Consider the following 22358-nt stretch of genomic DNA (forward strand, 5'->3'; position numbering starts at 1 on the left):
CCGCCCCCTCTCCCCTCTCCGCCAGTCACGTCCACCGGACTTGACCACAGTAACCAATAGGAACCCGCGAGTGCCTGTCAATCACTAACGTTTCCCGCCTGTCCCGCTCCCCTCCCACCGCGGAGCCGGGAGCGAGGGGCGGGGTGTAGGGTGCAGGCACCGGCTGTGCGCTGGTGCGGCAGGCGGGGCCTGGCGGACGGGGGAGGGAGGCAGGGAGAGAGAGGAGGAGGAGGAGGAAGGGGGAGGAGGAGGAGCTGCGGCTGACGCCGGCGGAGGTTTCAGTACCTCGGAGAACGGCTGCGAGCGCGCCGGGCGGGAGCCGCCGCCGCTCCCCGCTCACCTGCCCCGCTCCGCTCCTCACCCGCCCCGCCTCTTCCCGCCCCGGGTCCCCCCGGCGCCGAAGGGAGCCCGGTCCCGCCGGAGCGGCCCCGGGGGGAGAGCACGGCAGCGGCTCAGGCTCGGTGATCGGGACGGGCGGGGGGTCCGTCAGCGCAGGGACGGGACGGGTGGTCAGCCCGGGACGGGCGGACTGACTTAGGGGGTCGCTCGTTGCCGTCGCTCTTCACGGAGCGGCGGCCGGGGCGGCGAGGAAAGCGAGGGGGCTCTCAGCCCGCATCTCGCACCCCGCCGTGGAACCCGAGGGGAGAGAGAGAGGAGCACCGAGTGCGGCAGCGGCTGCCGGCATTTGCTGGGGTGGGCAGGGAACCAGAAACAGGAGTCGCGCCAGCGGCTGGGAACGGGGAATCCGCTCCTCGGAAACCTCGGGGGCAGAGATACCCCTGGCTCAAAGGGGTTTGGAGGGGAAGGGGAAATTGAATGTAGACGAATTCTGGTAGTTTTGCTGAAATAATCAAGTGTCGAAGGCAGATCTTAGGCAGATAAGGTAGAGGGATGGATCCCACTGTTTTGGATGCCGGCTTGAATTTTTTATTTACTTTTCTGTTTTGACCACTGCTAAATGTGGATTTTGTGAGCGAACCCGATGGCGGTTGTTCCATTGTTCCTTGTTTGAACGTAAATCTTAGTCCTGCTGCTTGTGGATTATTTATATATTTATTTATTTATTTTTGGAAAGGACCTTTCCAGGTAGCTTTTGCGTCTGACAAAATGAAGCCTTTGTATTTTTCAATCAATTATACCTAATACTGACATTCTGTTTGGTACGAGAGACTTAAAGTGCTGCCTCACTCAAGAGGACCATTAAAGACTTTCTCGGTCGCTACATGTAGCTGAATGTGCTACGACACATCCTTTCTCCCCCCCCAAATCTTCCGAAAGATTTTTCCAAAATGAAGAAATTTAATTTTCGCAAAGTTTTGGATGGTTTAACTGCCTCATCCCCTGTTGGAAGCAGTGGCGGTGGCAGTGGAAGTGGGGCTGGTGGTGGCTCCGTGCACCCAGGAGGGACTGCGGGAGCTGCAGGGACACCCAGAGAAGAGATCCAGGAGACGCTCACTTCAGATTATTTTCAGATCTGTAAGGTAAAGGCTGTATTTTTATTTTCTATGGAAATAATAAAAGCTACTTTGGATTTGGGGGTGTTTGGGGGGGGTAGTAATATGATACCAATAAGCGTTTTAGTTGACAGCTGCAGTGGTTGTATAAGGACTTTGGAATGAAAAGACAGAGATCCACTGGATGCTTTTTTCTTCCTGCTGCAGAGTTGGGGTGGTCAGTAAATTTGTATAAATCTTGATTTCAGCACTCAGGGCCGAATTCCAAGTTCACACTTGGACCCCAAAGTGCTGACAGGATTGTGGACAGGAAACCAAATCAATTGGTGCTAGTACCGATAACATTTACAAGTCCTTAGAAATTGAAAATTGTACACATCTACTTCCCCTCCTCACTCTTCTCATCCTCCCTGCCTTTCCTTCTCTATTTTAAGAAAAAGGTACAAGCTAGAAATAAAAGACAGTGCAGCGATTACTGGACCTAGGATTTAAATTATTTGTGAGGAGCTGGATGTAGATTCAGGGTGGCTGTTTACCATTAGTACTGAAGTTTATGATTGCATGATAGCAAACTTAGTGGGACAGCATAAATACCAGAAGTTGCCAAATCTGTTTGGTATTGGTTTTGATGTGTTGGTCTGTTCCTTAAGTGGGAATTTTCTATTAGTAGAAAGCATAAGCTATCCTTGTATGTATTTTGGTTTGTATCTGTTTTCTGCAACAAAGCTTTTAGCGGTGGTCTTAAATATTTGCACCTGTAAAATAGTACAAACTGTTTGGTACTTCTGACCAACTCTGGAATATGAAAATCATACTTTCATAATGAAGACAAAACACAAAAGGAGATTATGATCCTCTGCTATTACCTGTCACTTTTATGTGAATTCTGGTGGCTTTACTAGAAGTTTTGTTTGCTTGTTTTGATTAGAAGCTTCAAAACCAGAATTTTTAATTAGTGCAATTTGCATTACTAGGAGTAAATGGACCCCACCTATTAAGTATACTTTGCTTTTATTAATCAGATACAAATTGATCTGAAATTTAGATTACAGCCAACTCCTGCACATCATCATTTCTTTTCGTGTTTTGGGAAGAAGAAAGAAATATAAACAACCAAGACAAGCCTGTAAGACATTTCGTGTGCAGATCTGGTCCTTGTGAAACACACAGCTTTCCTGATCTCAGATATCATGTTTCTAATTCTGTTTGGCTTTCAGCTACAGCTAGTGTCAAAACTCTTCCAGAGTTCAAGGGGAGAAGGATGAGCCCCTATGGCTTAAAGACTCAGAGACCTTTAGATAGGTTCTACAAAATTCTAATTTTTTTTTTATAGTTTTTGCCATCCTGAACCACAACAGGTTCCAGCCTTTTGACTTAAATTATTCTGTAGTTTAATAGTGTCAGTGATGAGTGCATTAGAATCATACCTGCTTCCCAGGTGTGGATTTGACTACTTTTGCTTATGTACACAGTAATTTAACATTTTGTGAAACTCCAGGTGTTCAGTACAGTGATTTCCCATTTTTGTCACTTCAGGAAAAAGATAATACAAACAATCAAGGTACATTAAAATATCATTAAAAGGTCTGACATTTAAAGATTTCTAAGTAAGGCTAAAACTCAACATGGTTCTTCATGTTTAAATCATGTGATAGGAATGAATATCTGTATTTAGTGAGACATAGTCTTATTTTGTACGGCCTATTTGTGAAAATGAGCAGCGTAAGATGAAATGAAATTATTTTTTTCCTAATCTCCATTATTTCCCTTGTTTGCTTTGATGCTACTTGAAGACAGTGTTATGTTCTGATAGATCTGCTTGAAATTTGTGTAAAGGAATATGTCATTTGAAGAAGATTTCAGTAGCCAATACTTGTCTGTCTTAATTCTCAGGTTAAAATGTTCTCAACAATGTAAATATTTGTGTAGGAAACCTTTTGGTTGCTTGCAGCAGCACTTGCTTATGAATGCATGTTACTGCAGAAGTCTGTTGTACACAAAATACCGGCTTCCTTTTTTCAAGATGCAAAGGTACGCCGAAAACAAACTTCCAAAACACTCGGTGATCATGTGCTCCTGACACTCTGCAGTGTTTATCCACGGGCTCCACTTCATCGGCTCTCGAGCACTTGAGGAGCACCACGAGCACGTTTGAAGGAAGCCCCAGAAGCTGTGAGGGCCCAGTCCTGCGTCCTGCACTATTGCAAGGGAGCCGAAGGCAGCGGGGCCTGATGCAGGCGCAGCTTCACCCTGCCTGCTCCAGGGGGCCAGAGCCCAGCCAGAATTTGTACCTCAGTCAGCCTGAATTGAACTGAAAATGCACCGACATGCACATAACCCGAATTCTGTCCTCCGCAAGCTTTTGTTGAGCAAGGACTTCTGGTATTTGAACTGGGTATTTTCACATTCAGTTACATAAGTTCTATGGGCTGCATATTTAAGGATCCATGATCTGTGATCCTGCTGCCCACAGAACTGAGTAAAGCTAATGGCAGTTTTGGTTTGTTATCTGCAGCATCAAGGCGTCTGGGCTAACAGCCTAAGTGGCACCTCAGACTGGTTTTCCTTTCTTTGCTGATTATGAAAGTCCTCATTTAGAAGTGAAACATAAAAGCTGACTCATACTTAAGAATTAAAGGGCCTTTCCCTGCAAGTTTTATGTAAATAAATTGCCTTTCTGAAGTTTGTGGGAGGTCTGCTTGACGGAAAACACAGATCCAGTCCTCTAGCAGGACACTGTTTCTGAATTCATTTGTAACACACCTGAAAGCCAGCTCTCCATTTTGTGGCATTTTTAGGATGCTTATTACCACAATGTCCTTTTGAGATACTGATTAGAGTTTAATAGAAGTAAACTGAATATTTTACACTGAGATGTTCTCAATGAGTTACTTTTGGCATTTATATTTAAAACATTAATGTGATCTTCTGTACTGAAAGAATGAAATATTCTTGAAACTGTTACTTATGGAGTAGCTACGTCCTGTTTTAAGCATGATAAATTTATGTGTTGGTAGCTGTAATAATGAATCAGTGGCACCATTTTCAAAGTACTCAAGCAATGTGAAATTTTTGTCATAGCTATTTTGTGACAACAGGAAGCTGAGGTACAGTTTAGGCTGTATCTAGGGGCTGCTCTTGGGATTTGGGTTTCCAAGTGAAAATCATGAAAATATTGATTATAGTTCACATTAGTTGAACTGAATGTGTGAGATAGCAGCATCATCCTAAAACTAGGCATGATCCAGTAGAATAAGCTAATGAAGTCTATGTTAATTTTAATTGGGATAGACCTAATTTCCTTGGGTTTGCTTCTTTGTATTTTCCCTCTGTATACATGTTGTTTTTTCCCTCTGGCAAGGATTTTTAGACTCACCTGTGTTTGTCCAGAGCATCTAGAAACTAAAATATAGTGCTGGGGAGAGATCTGCTATTAATAGAGGAAGTGAGAAGATGACAGTTAGGATGTTTTAAATCATTTGAGTAGAACTTTGAGCAGAGGGAACATAAAAGGAGAAAACAGTGATTTTATTACTTTTTCAGAAGGTTGCTTGTTAGGGGATGACGCAGTTGGAAAAAAATGAATAAGAATGAAGATGTAAATTTTTTTTGTATGTGAAGTACTTGTTCCTCGTGAAAATAAGTCTCCCGAGTAGAACTACTCAAGGTTTTCTTGAAGAACAATCATTGGGTGAATTTGTAGAGCATGAGGTTAATAACTTTGAAATCAAGACCTCAGTTAAGAGCACAGTAACAGTGGTACTTTACCAGGTATACAATTAATCTACTCTAGCTGTTTTCTTTTGCTGTGGGCAGCACCTGGATACCCACGAAAAGGTCCAAGAACTGACAATTTAGTCTTCTTCTCAAAGAATTACTCCCCAGATGGTTATGGACTGCCTTTAAACCCCAAAGCATGAGATTTCTGTTCTTCTCCAAACTGGTCTTCAGTGTTGTTACTGGGTAGTCTTACAGCCCAATAACCATCCTTTAAATCTTGCTATATTGTTTATATTGATAGTATAGTCATAGTTTTAGTATGTATATTACCCAGTCTTTGTGCAAAATGCATGGAGGCCAGAATAGTTTAAGGCTTTTGTTAAAACCGGTATGGAATCCCATAGCCAACTGCAATTGTGCCTTCCTAATCCTGCTTACATTTTGCAAAAACAGGCCTTCAAGATACAGTCAATCAGTAGCCAGTTTAAATACCTTAATTATCTGGATTTCCTATCAGGTGGTCTTAAATTTTAATTCCCAGAGTTTATAGATGGTAATACCTTATTTTGTCAACCTATGAAGATAGAAGATAAACATTTAATGCTTCTGACAGCACTCAAGTGGGTATTTTAACTGCAAATGCAACATGACACTACAGTTCAGTGATAATAGAGAGAATATGAATTTTGGAATGGCAATTTAAGCACAATGCTGCAGGAGCACATTTTTGGTTATGAAGAATTAGAAACAAAAGAAAATCTTTGTTACAAGCTACCCACAGTGTTTTAGTCAGTTTGAGCTGCTTGGTTAATCTGTCTTATTTCCTTACTAAGGTCATACAGGGAACAAAAATTAAAATGCATGCAAAGTGCTACCTTTCAGTGAAAACCCATTTTAAAATTGGTATGAACGTTTATTTGTAAGTTCTCAGAGTTCATTCAGTACTTAAATGGTAAATAAGGTAATGTTGGGAAGGATTCTTTCCTATATACCAGAGTTTGGATCTAAAGTTAGATGCAAAACCCTATTCTGTTTAAAACTACAGAGTCACAAATGACACTTCTAAATTAGATTATAGTAATTTCATGGAAGTTGTGATGAGAATAATGTATTTTTCTTTTCTAAGTGTTTGTATTAATTAGAAATAGGACGCACCCCTAGGAGAGAGCATAGCACATTAAAAGCTTCTTTTGAAAGATCTTTGAAGATTTTAAGGTACCTGTGGTCATATAACTGGATTCACTTGTTTGGGGTATTTGTGCAAATATCTATCTTTTTGCATTATTAATCTCAAATGAAGTAATGCACACCCTTCATGGCCAACACGTGCAATTGCATCTTCAAAATTATTTCAAGACTTTTAAGGTTGCTGAACTCAAAAGCACTCAAAATTTCCACATTTCTTAAATAACTTTGTTTGCACAGACAACTTTTAATTACATGATCCCATATTTCTTCTATAGGTTTAATTTAGCAGAACAAATAGTGTTTGCTCATAGGAAAGTACTTCAATATTTCTTTGCATACTTAAAACTCAGAGCATCCCTGAATATTAAGTTCCCTGTGGACTTTTCCAACAGAAGTGCTCACCACTGTAGTTCTGAAAGCTTTATAAACATTAATGAATTGACCTTCATAACATTTCTATGAGATGGAAATGATTGTTATTCCTGCAGTATAGAGGCCACAGTAAATCCAAAATGCCAGAATGTTTAGTGTCCACTCTTTTGAGTTTCCAGCTTGACCTGCTTTGCATGTTTTTCTTCTAGCATATTTAACTTATCCCACGTCTTCCCATTGCGTCTTCCATTGTTTTCACATTCTGTTGCACATATTCTGCGCAGTTGCAGAGTGATCTTTAGGTTGATTGTTCATACTGTCAGTTTATATGTCCAACTTCCTTAGATAGCCAGAATGACTCTGAATTTCCTCTATCTCAAATGGCTACAGATGGATTTCTGGCTTTGCTGTACTATGGCAGAAAAGATAATTTAATTAATCCCTACAAGAGGAGAACAAATTCATGCTGCACTGATTAACTTATTTAATGTATTTTTTAATCGTTTTGCTTTCTATGATTGACCTTGTATTTTTAACGATATAAGGATAATAGAATAACCTGAGTTGGAAGGGACCCTTGAGGATCACTGAGTTCAACTCCTGACTTCACAAAGGGAAACTATTTTCTCTAAACTATTTTCTCTAATTTTGTGTGCCATTTCAACTGGGGGATTTTTTTTGTTGTTGTTTTTTGTTGTTTGTTTTTTTTTTTAATCCATGGGATCACAGATGTTGGAAGATCATCTAGTCCCAACCCCACTACCATGGGCACAGACCCTTTCCACTAGACCAGGCTGCTGAAAGCACCATCCAACCTGTCCTTGAACACTTTCAAGAATGGGGCATCGACAGCTTCTCTGGGCAGCCTGTTCCAGTGCCTCACCACCCTCTCAGTAAAGAATATTTTCCAATATTTAATCTAAATCCATTATCATTTGGTTTGAAGCCATTCCTCCTTGTCCTATCACTACAGGCCCTGGTAAGAAGTCCCTCTCCAGCTTTATTTTAGCCCCCTTTAGGTACTGGAAGGTGCTATAAGGTGTCCCTGGAGCCTCCTCTTCTCCAGGCTGAATAACTCCAACTGCTAGTGAGAACTGGATACACTGGCTATATTATACCTCACCTCTGGGTCACCAGATATTTAATGAGAAAGTTTCTCACTATTGCACTGGGAAAAGCAATTTTTAATCTCTTCTAGGAGGATGGAGGAAATTCAGCCTGGTTGGCTCTGAGTGTTCTAATTGAGGAGCTGTCACATAAAAAGTTGGTTGCATGAGCAAATATACCCCCAATTTATTTTTGAAAGAAAAATATTTACACTTAATTTCTTAAAGTAATTACCAAGAAATTACTTAGAGGCTCATGGATAAAAATATGAAGATTTTTTTCCAAATAGAAATGCATATTCTGTGTAAAACATGCATCTATCCTCAGTGGAGCTGGACTAAATCCAAGACAGACCCTGTTCTCACTTAGTTTAGATGAATATCCATTCATATCTGATTTCTGGTTTGAGACATCTGATACTCTCTGGTGTATGATTTATGCCCAAATCACTTTTGGAAGTCTGTGTGAAAGTACTGTGAAAAGTTAGTATATTCACTTTATAAACAGAGAAAAGGAAGCAGTAGAGCATGAACTAATATACCTTCGTAAACTATATGAATATAGTAGTCTGTTGGCTGTTCTAAGAAAAAGTGCTTATAAAAGTAGCTTATGGGGTATATTAATTTGTCACAACGTGTGTTAGAATCATTATAGGGGAAAACTAGAGGACTGTAGGATTCGAAGTATAAGTAATGTGCATCTGGGGAGAGGAGAGAAAGCAATATTAGGTACAGATGGCTGGCAAGTATGCTCAAATGTAATAAGATGTTATCTTTGTGAAGTGCTTTGTCCATTCCTAACAGATCACCAGCAAAGACTATGAATAATAAAAAGTACTAGGGACAATCTGTCACCTGTAGCTAGGGTCAAAGTCTGAGGAGGTGGACTGTTTATGATTCCTTTGAAGTTAAGTTGTATATAGTGCTGAAAAAAACCCAACCTCAATATTCAAGGCTTTGAGTTGATTAATGCATGTACTCAGATGGAGCCTTACTGAATTCTGTGGTATATATGTAGATGCATGTGTATATGGTAGCGTGTGTTTTTGCAGATTTTGAATCCAATAAATTAAAAATAATTGCTTCTGTTTTATTTAAAATCTGTTATGTAAGAATGCCGTGAGGTCAGACACTCAGGAATCAGGTCCCTTATTCAGCTAGTATCCAGTAATGTCTGTACGTGAGGCAATCTTGTCTTTATTGCATCTTTTTATTTTCTTGAAGTGTTTGCTTACATTTTGTTCCTGTCCTCCATCACATTTGTTTTGAACAGTACACAGCATTTTGGGAGGATGGATGCTATTCTCTGTGTGTTCTTCCTGTGAGAAGATCTCTGTGTTATCCACTGGACATCACAAAAATAATAAATAATAATAAATTAATGAATGCTCAACTCTGCTTTGTTCATCCTGTTCCATCTTTTGTATCCCTCAAGGGAGGAGATGTGCTCTCAGTTACAGCTGTCCACCACCACTTGTGTTACAGATACATTCCATTGTAGCTGTGGATAGAACTTAATTTTACTGAGTCCAGAGATCTCTACTTTATTCATTTTTTGTCCCTACATATATTTTTAAATGCTCCCTGAATGAGGCAAAGGCAGGAAAAGTGGCCTGTGGTTATGTAAACAGAAATCTGATTCTTATGATCCTTGGCTGTACTGTCTTCATTTTTGTCTGTGAGCTGTGTCCTTGGTAGCTTCATAGGCAATGCAGAGGGGGATAGTGATGGGCAAGATCTGCTGGATTTCACTGCTCTCAGAGGGTAAAACCCTGCCACAAAATACCTCCATTTCATTTGGACTATATCTTCACCTTCTGTGAGATGAGATGCTGGCCATTATTTTCAGATTAAATTCTCAATTCAGCATCAGAAAAAAAAAATCTTCAAATTGCATACAGCATGTGTAGAGGAAGAAGGTAGAAGATCAATTATGGCTTAGTATTAAATAGTAAACAACATTGTAAATGCTAGTAATGAAATCTGGTAATAGCATTTGTATACAAGAATGCCAAATTACAGTGCAAAACAGATTTTCATGGGAAGAAACCAATAATACAGATTATATCAAAGTAGAGTTTTAACACTCTGTTTCTGTAGCTTCCTCTCCTGCCATTCCCCTCCCCAAATCCCCCACCCTTCAAGAACTTTATCACAGCAGCAAAATTTTTTAAATCCTCAAATAGGGATGATTTTTAAAAAAAATTGAAATATTCTGAAAGCAGCAACAGAAGCATTTGCTTCAGACCAGAAACCACAATCAGCCATAACAGAACAGAACATCATCAGCCTAAAGTAGCAAAGTTTCAGAAATCCAAAAATGGGAAGTCATGCAAAATTAATTAGCGTTATCACTATGTTGGTCTGATGTAAACTTAATAAAAACAGTTTTGTTTTTGTTTAATTTCTCATTAAAGTTATGAAATTATTTCATTCTCTGCACCCGCAGTCATAATGAAGACAAAAATATTTTCCTTTCAGGGATATCAGATAAGTTGAATGATTTTTCAATTTTTGTAAGTACCCCTAAAGCAGATCTCCTTCAGGCAGATGATATTCTGAACCAGCCTGTCTCAAGTTCCAGAGTAATACAGTTAAACGATGCAACAACAAAATCAATGGAATTGCTGTCTGAATCACTTTGATTATAAAGATTCTCCATTTGGGCTGAAGTCTTGCTTAAGGAGGTAGGCCAAAACAAACTTTGCAATCAGTAGTTTAGGGTTGGGGTTTTTTTATAATTTTACATTAAAGCCAAGGGCAGATATAGTTTTATGAACGTCCAAGGCATTTCTCCATAGGCTGATGCCCTATTTCTTCTTGCCAGTTTAAATGGCAATAGTGGGAAGTACATTATGGCATATTTACTGTACAAGGGATGCAATTTCTTCATCGTGGTCTCAGTTTTTCTTCCCTTTTTGTATATTTGCCTGGGTTTTGTCGTTTTTTTTTGGTTTGGTTGTTTGTTTTTAAACTTGGTTGAGTTCTTTTAGAAAGAATTGGAAGGGAAGAGGTGAAAGAATTTTGCATACATTGTTCCCCTTTGGACTTGGGATTTCTCCAAAGGGCATAATGCCTCCCTTGGGATGGTTATATCCATGTATTTATTACCCTGTAACTTATTGTGCTGTAACTCAGTGCTGTGGTAGATGTAGCAGGATGGTGTAGTTGCCAAGCAGTTGATTTGCCACAGCTACGCTGATCTAAATAGATCAAGAAAGTGATATTAAAATTCAGCTACTTTAGCTTTGGGCAGGAGGGGTAGGACTAGATAGTCCACAGAGTTCCCTTCCAACCTCACCTGAGCTGGGAATAATGAAGCTCATGGATCAACGTAATTTCGTTTATTTGTGGATTTTCCTGTTACTATATTAATTTTGTATTTTTGATACATTACAGTGTATTTCAAAGAACAAGCCTGAAGAGAATACTTTTTGAAATTCAGAAGGCCTTATTTTTCCCCTCTGGTTTACTTGGCTTGGCCATTTGTATCTCTATGAACCCCATCTAAATACGACCATCCTTATTTAATAGTCTTTAACATCTAGCTTGCAGAACTGAAAATGACAGTGGAAAAACACATCCTGGAAGTATCTGCAGAGACCTTTGTCACAGAAAAAAAATTTGTATGTTCATTGTACAAAAATGTATAATATAGAAGTCAGTTAATTTCAAATACTGTAAAATCTCTCTTATTTTTCATATAATTATCAGTGTATATATTTGTGAAACTAAACTTTTAAAATTCAGGCTGTATTTGAAGTCTGCTTTATGTCTAGGACAGCTATTTTTTCAAAATTGTACCATAGCTAATTAAGTGACCTTTCATGACAAAGTAAGTTCTATAATTTAAAAACTAAAAAACAAACCAAATTTGCCTACTGCTAGAAGTATTACTCTTCTATGCCAGAAGTTTGTGTATGGAAATATTACAAAATTTTGTTTGTTTCCTATGCATATCTTTTCTTCCTGACCCAGTATTCCTATTTCAGTAATACTTCTTTGTGCCCACATTTTCCATGTTTTCTTCTTCACTGTGTTTTTCTCCACCAATACTGATTTCCTTTTTCTTCCTCTCCGTTTCACTGCTACTGGCGAGGATAATAAGCTCATAAGAAATACCCTGCTGAGACAAACCCATGGTCCATATCTCCCAGCAGTCAGTCTCTGACAGTGGCAGCAGAATTGTCACTTAGGGAGGGTAATAAGTTACATCATTTTCTGCAGTCCATTCCCTTTCCAATCTCCCATCATCCACCATCACTGGATTTGACATGTCAGAGGGCCTATCTTTAGCTGGTCCTTTTAAAATCCATTTATCAATCGTGAATGAACTTGTCCAGTGCCTTTTTGAACCTTCTGATGCTGTCAGCCTTCAACACCTCCTATGGCAGCAAATTTCAGAAGTTCATTACCTATTGTGTAAGAAGTTTTTTGTTTTGGTTTTTTTTTTCTGTTTCAAACTAATCTTTAATTTCTTTTGAATGCCTCCATGGCTTTGCCAAATAGGTTTAGCTTACCCACTCACTTGTTTATGTAAGTCTTAGTCATATCCCCCCACATACAGCTCACACAAGTTTTCTGTAGCAGCAGAATGATGCCCTTTGTGTTATTCTTTATGCTCTTCCTCATGATGTCCAACATTACTTGGCTTTTTGGGTTGCTGTTGAACATTAAACCAAATACTTCAGAGGAATGACAACCATGCCCAAAAATGACTTTGCTGAGTTGTAAATGGTAGCTCCAAATTCAGCATTGTGCAGATGCAGTTAAGAATTTTTTTTCTTCTGGATGTCTTATCTGACATCTGTCCATGCTGAAGCTCATTTATCAACTTCTTGCCCACTTAAGTCACTCTAATGAGGTCTTTCAGGAGCTGGTCACCAGGAGTACTGAATTTCACTATCCAGAGGAGCTTACAGTTAGCTATGAACTCAGAGATTTCAGGGTTGATTACCTTTTATAGGTTGTTAAAGACAATGAGTATAATTGGTCCAAGTGTGGAGAACTCTACTTGTGAATTTTTTTCATGGTAAAAAAATCTGTAAAATTCTATGCTTTGTTTTCTGTTATCTAACCAGCTTTCAGTCCACAAAGAAATTTCTTCAGTCCCATGACACTTCTGTTTCTCTAATACATTGCTGTGGAATGTTATTGGAAGGCTTTTGGAAAACTTATGTGTATTCATATCCCCTTTATTTACTTGCATGCTGACGGCTTCATAGAATTAGAGAAAACTAGTCAGATGTGATTTCCCATTGAAGAAACTCTGCTGACTTCTGCAACAATCTTTATCTGTGTGCTCTGTTAGTCTTTGTTTTACCATCTTGTCAGGGACAGCAATCAGCCTTCCCAATCTACAGGTCCAGAGTCCCTTTTGTAAATGGCTTTTTCCAGATGACTCTAGCTTTCCGCCAAGGAAAAGAACTATGTGTGGGTATCTTTAGCTAAGAAAAATAAAAAAGGTGGTTTCTTAGAATATTCTGTGAACATGCTCTGAAGCCCTGGTTCCTGATATAGGTTGAGAACAATCAATAACTTGGGTTTGAAAAGTTTTAGCTATGCTGTGATTTTTACAATAAGTATTACTTCGAAAAAATGGAGATTTAACAAAAAAAAAATTATCTCTCCTGTATTGTTTACTTACATTGGAAGCTTGCTGATATCTTGTTTTCTTACCATTTTTCATGAGAAGAGATCAGTCTTACCAGTCAGAGATTACAGACACAGAGATCCATAAATGAGGCGTCATGGTCTGTAGTGACATAATACATGGCAGCTCATTTGTATAAGCACTCATTTTTACCACTACAATCTTGGAGTACCACAGTACTAAAAATAGTATTGAAGTGGTGAAAATGCTGTAATCATTCACATTTTTTGATTTCCTACATAGCTGAGTAAGAGGCTGGAGAGGTTTCAGTCAACACTTCATCCTCTGTTTTGTAAACCACTCAATTACTTCAATGACATTTTTGCATGTGGCGTGTTGGTCACAATTTGAAGGTAGACTATGTGCTGAGTCACAGGTTTAGACTACATACTTAAATTTTAATAAATGTACATATTCTCAAAAATTATTTACCAGAGTAAATCACTTTTGCTGTCAAATGTTAAATGAAACAGCGTATCTATAAAATATTAGTAGAAAAGTTACAAATTTTAAGTTTATACAAATTTACTGAAACACTTTTGACTATAAAATCAATTTATTAGTTGATACACTTTAAAATTTGTTCTAGTTCTGTATTTTCTGGAGCTATTTAGAGAATGTTATAATCACTTTTATTAAAAAGTTGTCTTTGAAGTCTGAGATAAACTACCACAAAACAAAAGTTAAGAAAAACTCTTATACTGAAGAATTGCATTATGCACCATGTGAACAATTATACTGGACATTGCATATTAGTAGCAGTGCATTTTTTTTTTTTTTTCCAGCTACTGAAATATGTCATGGTATCTTAGACTGAAAAAGACCATTATGTTCTGTACAGGATATTAAAATGTTCATTGGTAGATTACTAGCAAGACCAAATAATCAATTTCCTCTATTAATTTAGGTAAATTGGTTGTGTAAAGATTAATGATATATACATGCAATTCACTGCTTAAAATTATTTAAAAGAGAATAACCGAGCTGAACAAAGATTTATGCTGAAATTTTATCTGCATTTTTAATTGTTCTGTTTCAAATAAATTATTTTGCATATTGCACAGACACTGTATGTCCTAGGGAGCACAGACTGCCTCTAGAGAAAGCGTGCCCAAAAAGGAGACAAAAAAGGAAGCTGGATAATGTGGAGAAAAGCAGTCCTGGCTCCATCTGCTGTCTGTTTTTTTCTTCTCCCTTTTTTTTCCTTAGCAGCTTCTTTCTTGGGGTATTTGGGGTAGTTAGGCCCTATATTTCTTGGAACACAGACTGATTTTTAAGTATACTTCTGCTTTTGCCTGCTATTGAGATTAATTTTGGAAAAATACCCTAACTACTTTGTTTTGCATTTCTGAGCACCACTGATAGTTTTGTTCTATGTTGTTCCTACTGGACACAACTCAGATTAAGTAGGAATGTACTTTTTTTTTTTGGTCACCCTAGGATCAAGCTAATTTTGTGGCCTTCTCTTTCATCGGTATTAGTAAATGCTGTAAGGTAGCTCAGGCACAGTTCTAGAATTGTTACTCCTCCATTCACACATGTTCACACAAGCTGTATCAATGCACAGCTGAAAAGTCTACTCCAAGTGCTAACTTTTCGTGTAAATTTTTCTCACTGTCCTTGGAAATAGAAGGGTTTCTGGACCAAAGCTGAGGATGAGAATCTGGGAGTTTGGAGTGTTACAGCTTTTCCATATTCTTTTGTTGAATAGGTTTGATCTTCAGAATAATTTCTGAGGCTGCTCTGATTTGTGTCAAGACCTCAGTTATAGAGACGTTTTTTTCTGCCCTAACTCCTCTACTGTATAACTTGGCTTTCCTTCCAAAATGGTTTTGTTCTTCTAGAGTCCTAGTAAATATAAATATTTTACTTGAAAAGTGTAATTTACTTGGATGTTCAATAGATTTCAACAGTTTTTAAAAATATTTTACAAATGGCAGAATTTTGCATTCACAAAAACCTCCCAACTGGAATTAGTCGAAATACTCAAATTTGGAAAATGGCTGCAAAATAGAAATAGCACTTTTGAGTCAATCCTAGATTTCAAAAATTTTACTGAGCTATGATCCTGAAAAGATGTACATCACTGTTCTTTTAAAACCTGGTTCTGTCTCAAATACTGGACCCAATTAAAATTTCCAAATGGGAAGTCTGACTTTAGATTGCAGAAATACTGAAAATACAATGCAGATGCTAAATATGTAGGCAAGAATGCAAATAAGTCTTTAAAAATATTTATCTTTGCATTCTTAGATCTTAAAAATAGTACTGAAAGCTCCAGTCATAGCTAAACATTAGAGAAGCTTACTGTGGCTGGAACTGATAGGAATTCAAACTTTACTATAGAGAGGTTTTCTAAAATTAATAATTAAAAAAAGATAATTGGTGAAATATATGGGGGTTTTTTTTCTGATAAGGAAGAACATTTGTTCACCAGAATACAGATATTTCCAATATAATAGGAAATTAGTAATGCTAAATATTCAGCACACTAGAAAATACTACAATCCACGATTCCTGATATTTTTGTGATATGAGAGATAAAACCATTTCTGTGGTGTATGTCTGGTCCCAGCTTAGGTATCACAGTAAAAAACTTTATATTCTGAGTAGTCCTAACACTTAAGAAGATGAGAAAGTTAAAAAAACCCAAAACACAAAGCAAAGCAAAGCAGAAACAGAACTAAGATCTTTGATAAATGCCTACATTAACATAAGAAGAGAGTTACTTTTCTACAGCTTACTGAAGTAGCATATGCTTCTGGGTTTTTTCAGCCTAAAAACTAATAATTAGACATTCTTTAAACAACTTCCCTTATCAGCAGTAATTAAGATACGAGAAAGTAAGATCTCTTTTAAGGAAGTGGTTATTTGCTGAAAAACATACATTTGGTTGTTCCCAAACCGCTTGTGAATATCAGTTCAAGTGTTTCCAGCTGTATTGGAGGAGTTGGAGTGATACAGCTGTGGAATCATCAGCTGCCTTTTACTCAACAGGTCTGCAATTAAGGAGCCCCTTTTGTTGAAGTTGTTCCACAGGGACTGCTGAATGCTTCAGCAGACATAGTTCTTGAAAAAGATAATTTCAAGGAAGAGGAAAATAGCTTAAAAAGTTACATTTCATTTGGTTCAAAGTACTTCCTCTCCAATCCCAACCGCTTACTAAAAAAAGAGTCAGTCCTAGAGTTCAAGGTTTTATTATGTTAAATAATATAAACCATTACTATTCTACTAAAAAATTAGTATTTTGTAACCCATTTTTAGGTAAGCAGTCACACATACAAATTTAATTACAGTTCATTTTTATGTGTATTTTTATAGTCTAGCCTTTTTATTTTCAATTTTATTCTTATGTTAGTGTTCTCCCTCATCAGACGCTTCCTCATAAGAATTGGGCAAGTCATGTTGGTCATAACCTCCAGGTTAAGGTAACTTAAAATACTGAGACAGTCTTCAAGGATGTGTTATATCATGCTCAGTTTATTTATTCCCCAAAGTATTGCTGCAAAAATTAGAATTAAAAGCATAGTATTATAAACAAAGATTAAGAAAGGGTGAGTGGTTCAGGTGCTCATTTTGAGAACATCTTCTCTGGCGTCTTTGTTTTTTAAATTGATATTAAGGGTTTTTACCTCATAGACTCAATTCAGTTTATTGGTTTATTGGATCTCTTCCCCTGGACATATTCCATTTGTTTCTGCTGGAGCTCTTCTTTTGAGGCTGAGGTTTCTGACAGTGTTTTGAAAGCATGTTATGTGTCTTTTTTTTTCAGTTTACAGTTCAGCTGCCCTGCATATTGAGGTTATCTTTCAGTATACCACTTCAGCAGTATATACCAGTTGTATAAAAACATACACTTAGCAATCCACTTTGTTGCAATAAAACCATTTTAAAATATTACCGACCTTAAAGCATAACTGGAAATTCATGTGAACAAAATTCATCTCTGTATTCAAAACACTGTATCTTCTTTAATACTTCTCTTGAAATGTATTGAAAATGCTACAATGTTCAGAAAAACATAGATTCTCTTCTTGTACATGTAACATAAAAGATTCCTGCTGTTCCCTGTGGTTGCAGTGCAGTCACTTTGCTCGTTTGCTCTGTTTCAGACGGTTCGCCATGGTTTTCCTTACCTACCCACTGCCTTAGCTTTTGACCCAGTTCAGAAAATCCTGGCAATTGGAACAAGAACAGGAGCCATACGAATGTATCCTTTCTCATTCAGAATTTGCACCATTTCTATGTATTTGTAATACAGGGATGTGAATTATCTTCTGCAAGTGCTCAGGTAAGGTTACAGTTGTTATGTTCTACTTCATTTTGCTTTGTGAGACGGACTGGAAAAGGATGTGCTGTTGAGGAATTAACCGGGTCCTAAAGAAAAGAATTAACCAGGCTTCAAAGAAAAATTTCTGATTGAGTTTTTTGCGTATGGTTTTGGCATATATTGGTTAAGATAAAACAGAATTGATCTTTTTCAGCCAGAAAAGTAAAAGTGGACAGCAAAGTGGTAGTGAGCAAGTTGTGAATGTTGTGCTAGCAATAAATAAATTCATTGCTGCAATGCAGTTAGCCAACGTTAGATTGCAGTTAGATGGTTATGTATGAAATTATTTAGACTCTTTCAAGTGAATGGTGGGAAATAAGTGATTTTAGAACAGAATTCATCTCTTCCCAGAGGAGAAGGTGAAGCACTGTAAAAGTGTCTATTTCTTTTCATTAATTATAAAGGTACTTCAGTGCCTGCAATTTATATGTTGTTTTTAATGCAGTAGGATTTTAAAGTTAGAAGTGTACACAGAATAAACTTAATTACAAGGTAATTAAATTTGAAGACTTACATTTAAAAAAAAAAGGATATTTAAATGTGATGTATTTCAAAATGTTTCTCTATGTAATTTTCTTAGTTTGGCATGGTTCCAATGTATTCCAGTTTGGTGAAAATACATATAAAGCAAGGAAAAAAAGGAGAAATAATATTACAGGAAGGTTTAAAAGTTACAGGATACAGAACTAATAAACCAATATTTTTTACAAACTTTTTGTAGCCAAATAAATTATATGTTTAAAGTAGGGGACAGTGCTGTATGAAATAGCAATATAATGGTTCTTTTGCTATCCTTGTTCCCACGGTAACTATAAATGCAATGAACCCAAAGAGAGGTTACAGAGTAAAGAAAAATCTCCTTGTGGAAAAAGAGCCTGTGCTTCATATAATGTTGCTAAAACTTTGGTTCCTCCATTTTTGGGTACTCTTGGTGTGAACAGTTGCATTTTTGTAAGCCTCAGTTTCTGTCTGATCCAGAATTTCTCATAAGACTCAACTAAACCTCAAGTTATGTGACAAGCTTTGCCTTGATAGTTCCGCTCTTAATTTCTTACCTGTGTGAAGTAGATTGAATATATTCTGTTCGAAAGCAAAGAAGAAAATTCCCTTGAATTTGTGCACTTCTGGGAAGTGCAAATCTAGTAGTCATGGTTTCTTCTTCTTTGTAGAGGTATGCAAGGTTAAAAAGCTGGGGCTTTGTCCCTGGACACTTCACTGATATCTTCAGAGTTGAGGGTATTGGGAATTTCATGGTAAAAGTAGGAAGAAGACCTTGCAGAAGACTGACTCCTGAGTCCACCTCTTCTTTCCATTTTAGCAATCTGGCTTTTCTAGGAGCAGTGCTGTCACTGCCTAGGCATCCTGTATCTTTAAAAATCCCTCCTTTGAGGAAAATTCAGGTATAGAACCTGAATTAATACAGGTTCATGTAGAATTAATTTAAATCTGCATGTCTCCTGCCACAGGAATGGAACATGAAGAAGAAAAATAGCTATATCCCTGAGCTTATATAAAATTCTCTATGTATCTTCTATAAAAATAGATTATAAAGAGGTAGCAAAAGGGAAGAGAATGTTTTTCAAAGTGTCCATCCTTTTAACATCTCTTCTTCTGTTTTGCTAGCAAACTTCTGCCTCATTCACGGAAAACTTTCTACCAGCTCTAGTATCTGAATCAAACAAGAGGATCAGGATTAGCAGGGATTTTGATTTTGTTTTGAAGATATGTCATAACATAAATGCTTCTCAGCTTAGTCACACAGAGCCTGGTTTGCTTAATTCAGCACTGAGTTAGTGGAAACAGCTCTGAAGACAGAGGGTGCCATAAAAAGAATTACTCATTTATTCATTTTAACTGAGGTTTCTCCACTTGGCTCTAAGTTTTACAGAATATATTACATGAAAAACCTACGTGTGGACTAATAACTTTGCAGTGAAGCAGATCCTAAGACTACCACCAGAACACCACTCATTTGAGCCCGTCTTGTTGCAGACCTTTGTAATTGTTGACATCGGGCAATAAAATTCAAGTCAAGATGTGAGAGACTAAGTATTACATCTGGAAGTACAATTCATAATGGGTTCTTTTTTAGCAAACTAAAGAAAATATAGGTTTTAGTGGCTCTAAGTTTTCCACAGTATCCTGTAAGAATACTTTTTAACAGAACTGCACAATTTCATTCTGCCACGAGTATGCCAGGTAACAAAAAGGGAATTAATTACACTGTGGTTGGTTGGTGTTTCTAGACAGTACTGTCGATGGAGTGAAAGGACAGACTACTTGGCTGCCATCAGAGAAATTCACCCAATTATTTGTTTGTTTGTTTACTGGTGGCACCAAAGGGACCTGGTTTGGATCGGACTCTCTTGTTTAGGGAACACAAAGGGATGGGAAGAGTGAATTTATGTTTAGTATTCATGCAATGATGTAGAACAAGTTTTCCTGTGATGAGTCTGAGTTGCATAATGGTATTGTTGCTTCCTTGTCTTCCTAAAAGATTCTCATAGTATTGGAATTTCTAGTGGTCACAAGTTAAGAGGTCTCAAAAGACAAGCTGTTTAAAACAAAACAAAGAAGCATGTACTTCTGTGTTGTGAATTAATGCCTAACATCAGGCCTTCAGGTGATCATTTCATGTGATCCAGCAGCAGTACTGAAGCTGACTATGTTAAATTGTCCTGAAATAGAGCATATTATTCATAAGCTGCCATTAGAATGCAGAGATAAATGAAAGTTCATTTTGGTATGGCAGCCAATTTGTCTTCTCCTAGATTTCTTTTCAGGGTGCTCAGACACAACTGCTCCTGCTTCTGTAGCGCTGGGAATTGCTGTTGCTGTGCTCTACTGATCCTAGCAGCCTCTGTGGGCTTCCCAAGGAGCTTCAAACAACTGTAGGCTTTACCTACAGTGATGACTGCTGGGTACTGCATCCTAATAGGTGCAGCCCACAGAATCAGACTGCACTGCAAATCACTGATGGAGTGTCTTCCTGTTACCAACACAGGCTAACAAAATCTGCAAATAAAGGGCCAAAACTCCACTCCTGAAACAGTTGCTATGGCATCTGGTCATTTGTCTCCTTTGTCCTAAACACAGCAAATTTTATTTTTCCTTTGAGGTTTTGTTTTTCCTATTTGGAGCCTGTTCCCAGCTCCCATACCTTTGGTCTTTGCTCAGATCATTGCTTGGTACCACTCTACCTGGAATATCCTTGCTTCAGGAAAACACATTCAGTTGAAGAGGGGCTATGAAATTGAATTCCTTTTCTTATTGTCTCCATATGCTTCTTCTCTAGTCCCTGTCTGGAGAACCTTCTGACACTACACACAGTAAAACCAAGTGTGCAGTCTCTGGTTGCTGCCAGAGAAGGTTCTGTATCACCATACAAGGAGATGAGAAATTAAGATACTTGATCAGACTTATGTCTCTTCTTGATTTCAGAGGAAAAGGAGAAGTCTGGGGTTTTTTTACATTCTCAGTCTCAATAAAGAGGTTAAAATCAGTGTTGTTAACAATGATTATTCCAGTAACAGATCTGAAGAAGTGGCATGCTGTGCTCAGATTCCAGGATGCATATTTCTATATTGTCATTTATTCAGCTGACAAATGCTTGTTAAAATTCATTGTAAGTACTTTTTGGAGTCACTGAGTCCTTTCCTTTGGAGTTCTCTTATTGTATCAGAGCTGCATTTAGCCATTAGAGCTCTCTACTTCAAGCATATAGAATATAACATCTACTTTTTTTTTTTTTTTTAATCAAACTGCTCATTATTTAGTGGTCAGTTACAATGAGAAATTCTGAAAAAAACCTCTTCTCTAGCTATTACCATCTTTGCTTATCATAAAATGAGAGGAAGTTTGTCTTAAATCCAGGGCAAAGAAAACAGCCTACTGGGTCCAGAATGGCCTCCACACCACTGAAAAAAATTATTCACCATCAAGCAGGCTTAAATTAGTAATATGTTTTTGTATGTGTTATAGTGTGGTCTACTGTTGTTATTAATACATATTCTTTAGACTTAGAGGTTCCATACTGTCACGGATGCAGGCTCTGGGGCATACCAATCTCCATTTTCACTGTTAGTTGCTTGAGCAAAACTGTAAGACATCTGCAACCCATGCAAGGCTTGTCCAGTAGGCATAGCTGCTTGTTATCCATGTTATCAGAAAATATAGTGGCCATTTTATACCTAGGCAAACAAAACATTATTCTGACTCACTGACACGTGACAGTGGAAGCATTGCTCTGTCCCCTCCTTTAGCTTAGCTGCACAGTCCTGACGCTTCCTTTGCTCCAATTCTGGTGCTTGTCAGATATATTACTGTGAGCCATCCAATGCACTAACCTGGCAAAATACCAGCTCTTTTGCTGTGCTACTTTTTTTGCCAGATTAGCAAACTGAGTTATCTGGTGCTTACCTCCAGTGTTAGTCAGAATGATGCATAAAGAAAGTGGAAGGAGTGCAGTTGGGACTGGACAGAGAGGGAAATGGGGGAGAAACAAAATTTTGGCCCTAAGGAGCAGGTTATTAAAT

At 37.9% G+C, this 22358-nt stretch overlaps 1 protein-coding gene across 3 annotated transcripts in view; it reads left to right on the plus strand.

Annotated features, from left to right (window-relative positions):
- Window positions 1-344: 344 nt before the first annotated feature.
- Window positions 345-22358, plus strand: part of STXBP5L (syntaxin binding protein 5L) — a 191711-nt gene continuing 169697 nt past the window's right edge. For 2 of the 3 annotated variants that reach the window (XM_069021288.1, XM_069021303.1), the window contains exons 1-2: window positions 346-1481; window positions 17606-17703. In XM_069021288.1, coding sequence (XP_068877389.1) covers window positions 1290-1481; window positions 17606-17703 — 290 coding nt within the window. In that variant the 5' untranslated portion in view covers window positions 346-1289. Of the gene's footprint in view, window positions 1482-17605; window positions 17704-22358 lie in introns of all 3 variants that reach the window. The other variant, XM_069021293.1, reaches the window with a different exon arrangement.

This window comes from Aphelocoma coerulescens, chromosome 1 (assembly GCF_041296385.1).
Source record: "Aphelocoma coerulescens isolate FSJ_1873_10779 chromosome 1, UR_Acoe_1.0, whole genome shotgun sequence".
Lineage (NCBI taxonomy): Eukaryota > Metazoa > Chordata > Aves > Passeriformes > Corvidae > Aphelocoma > Aphelocoma coerulescens.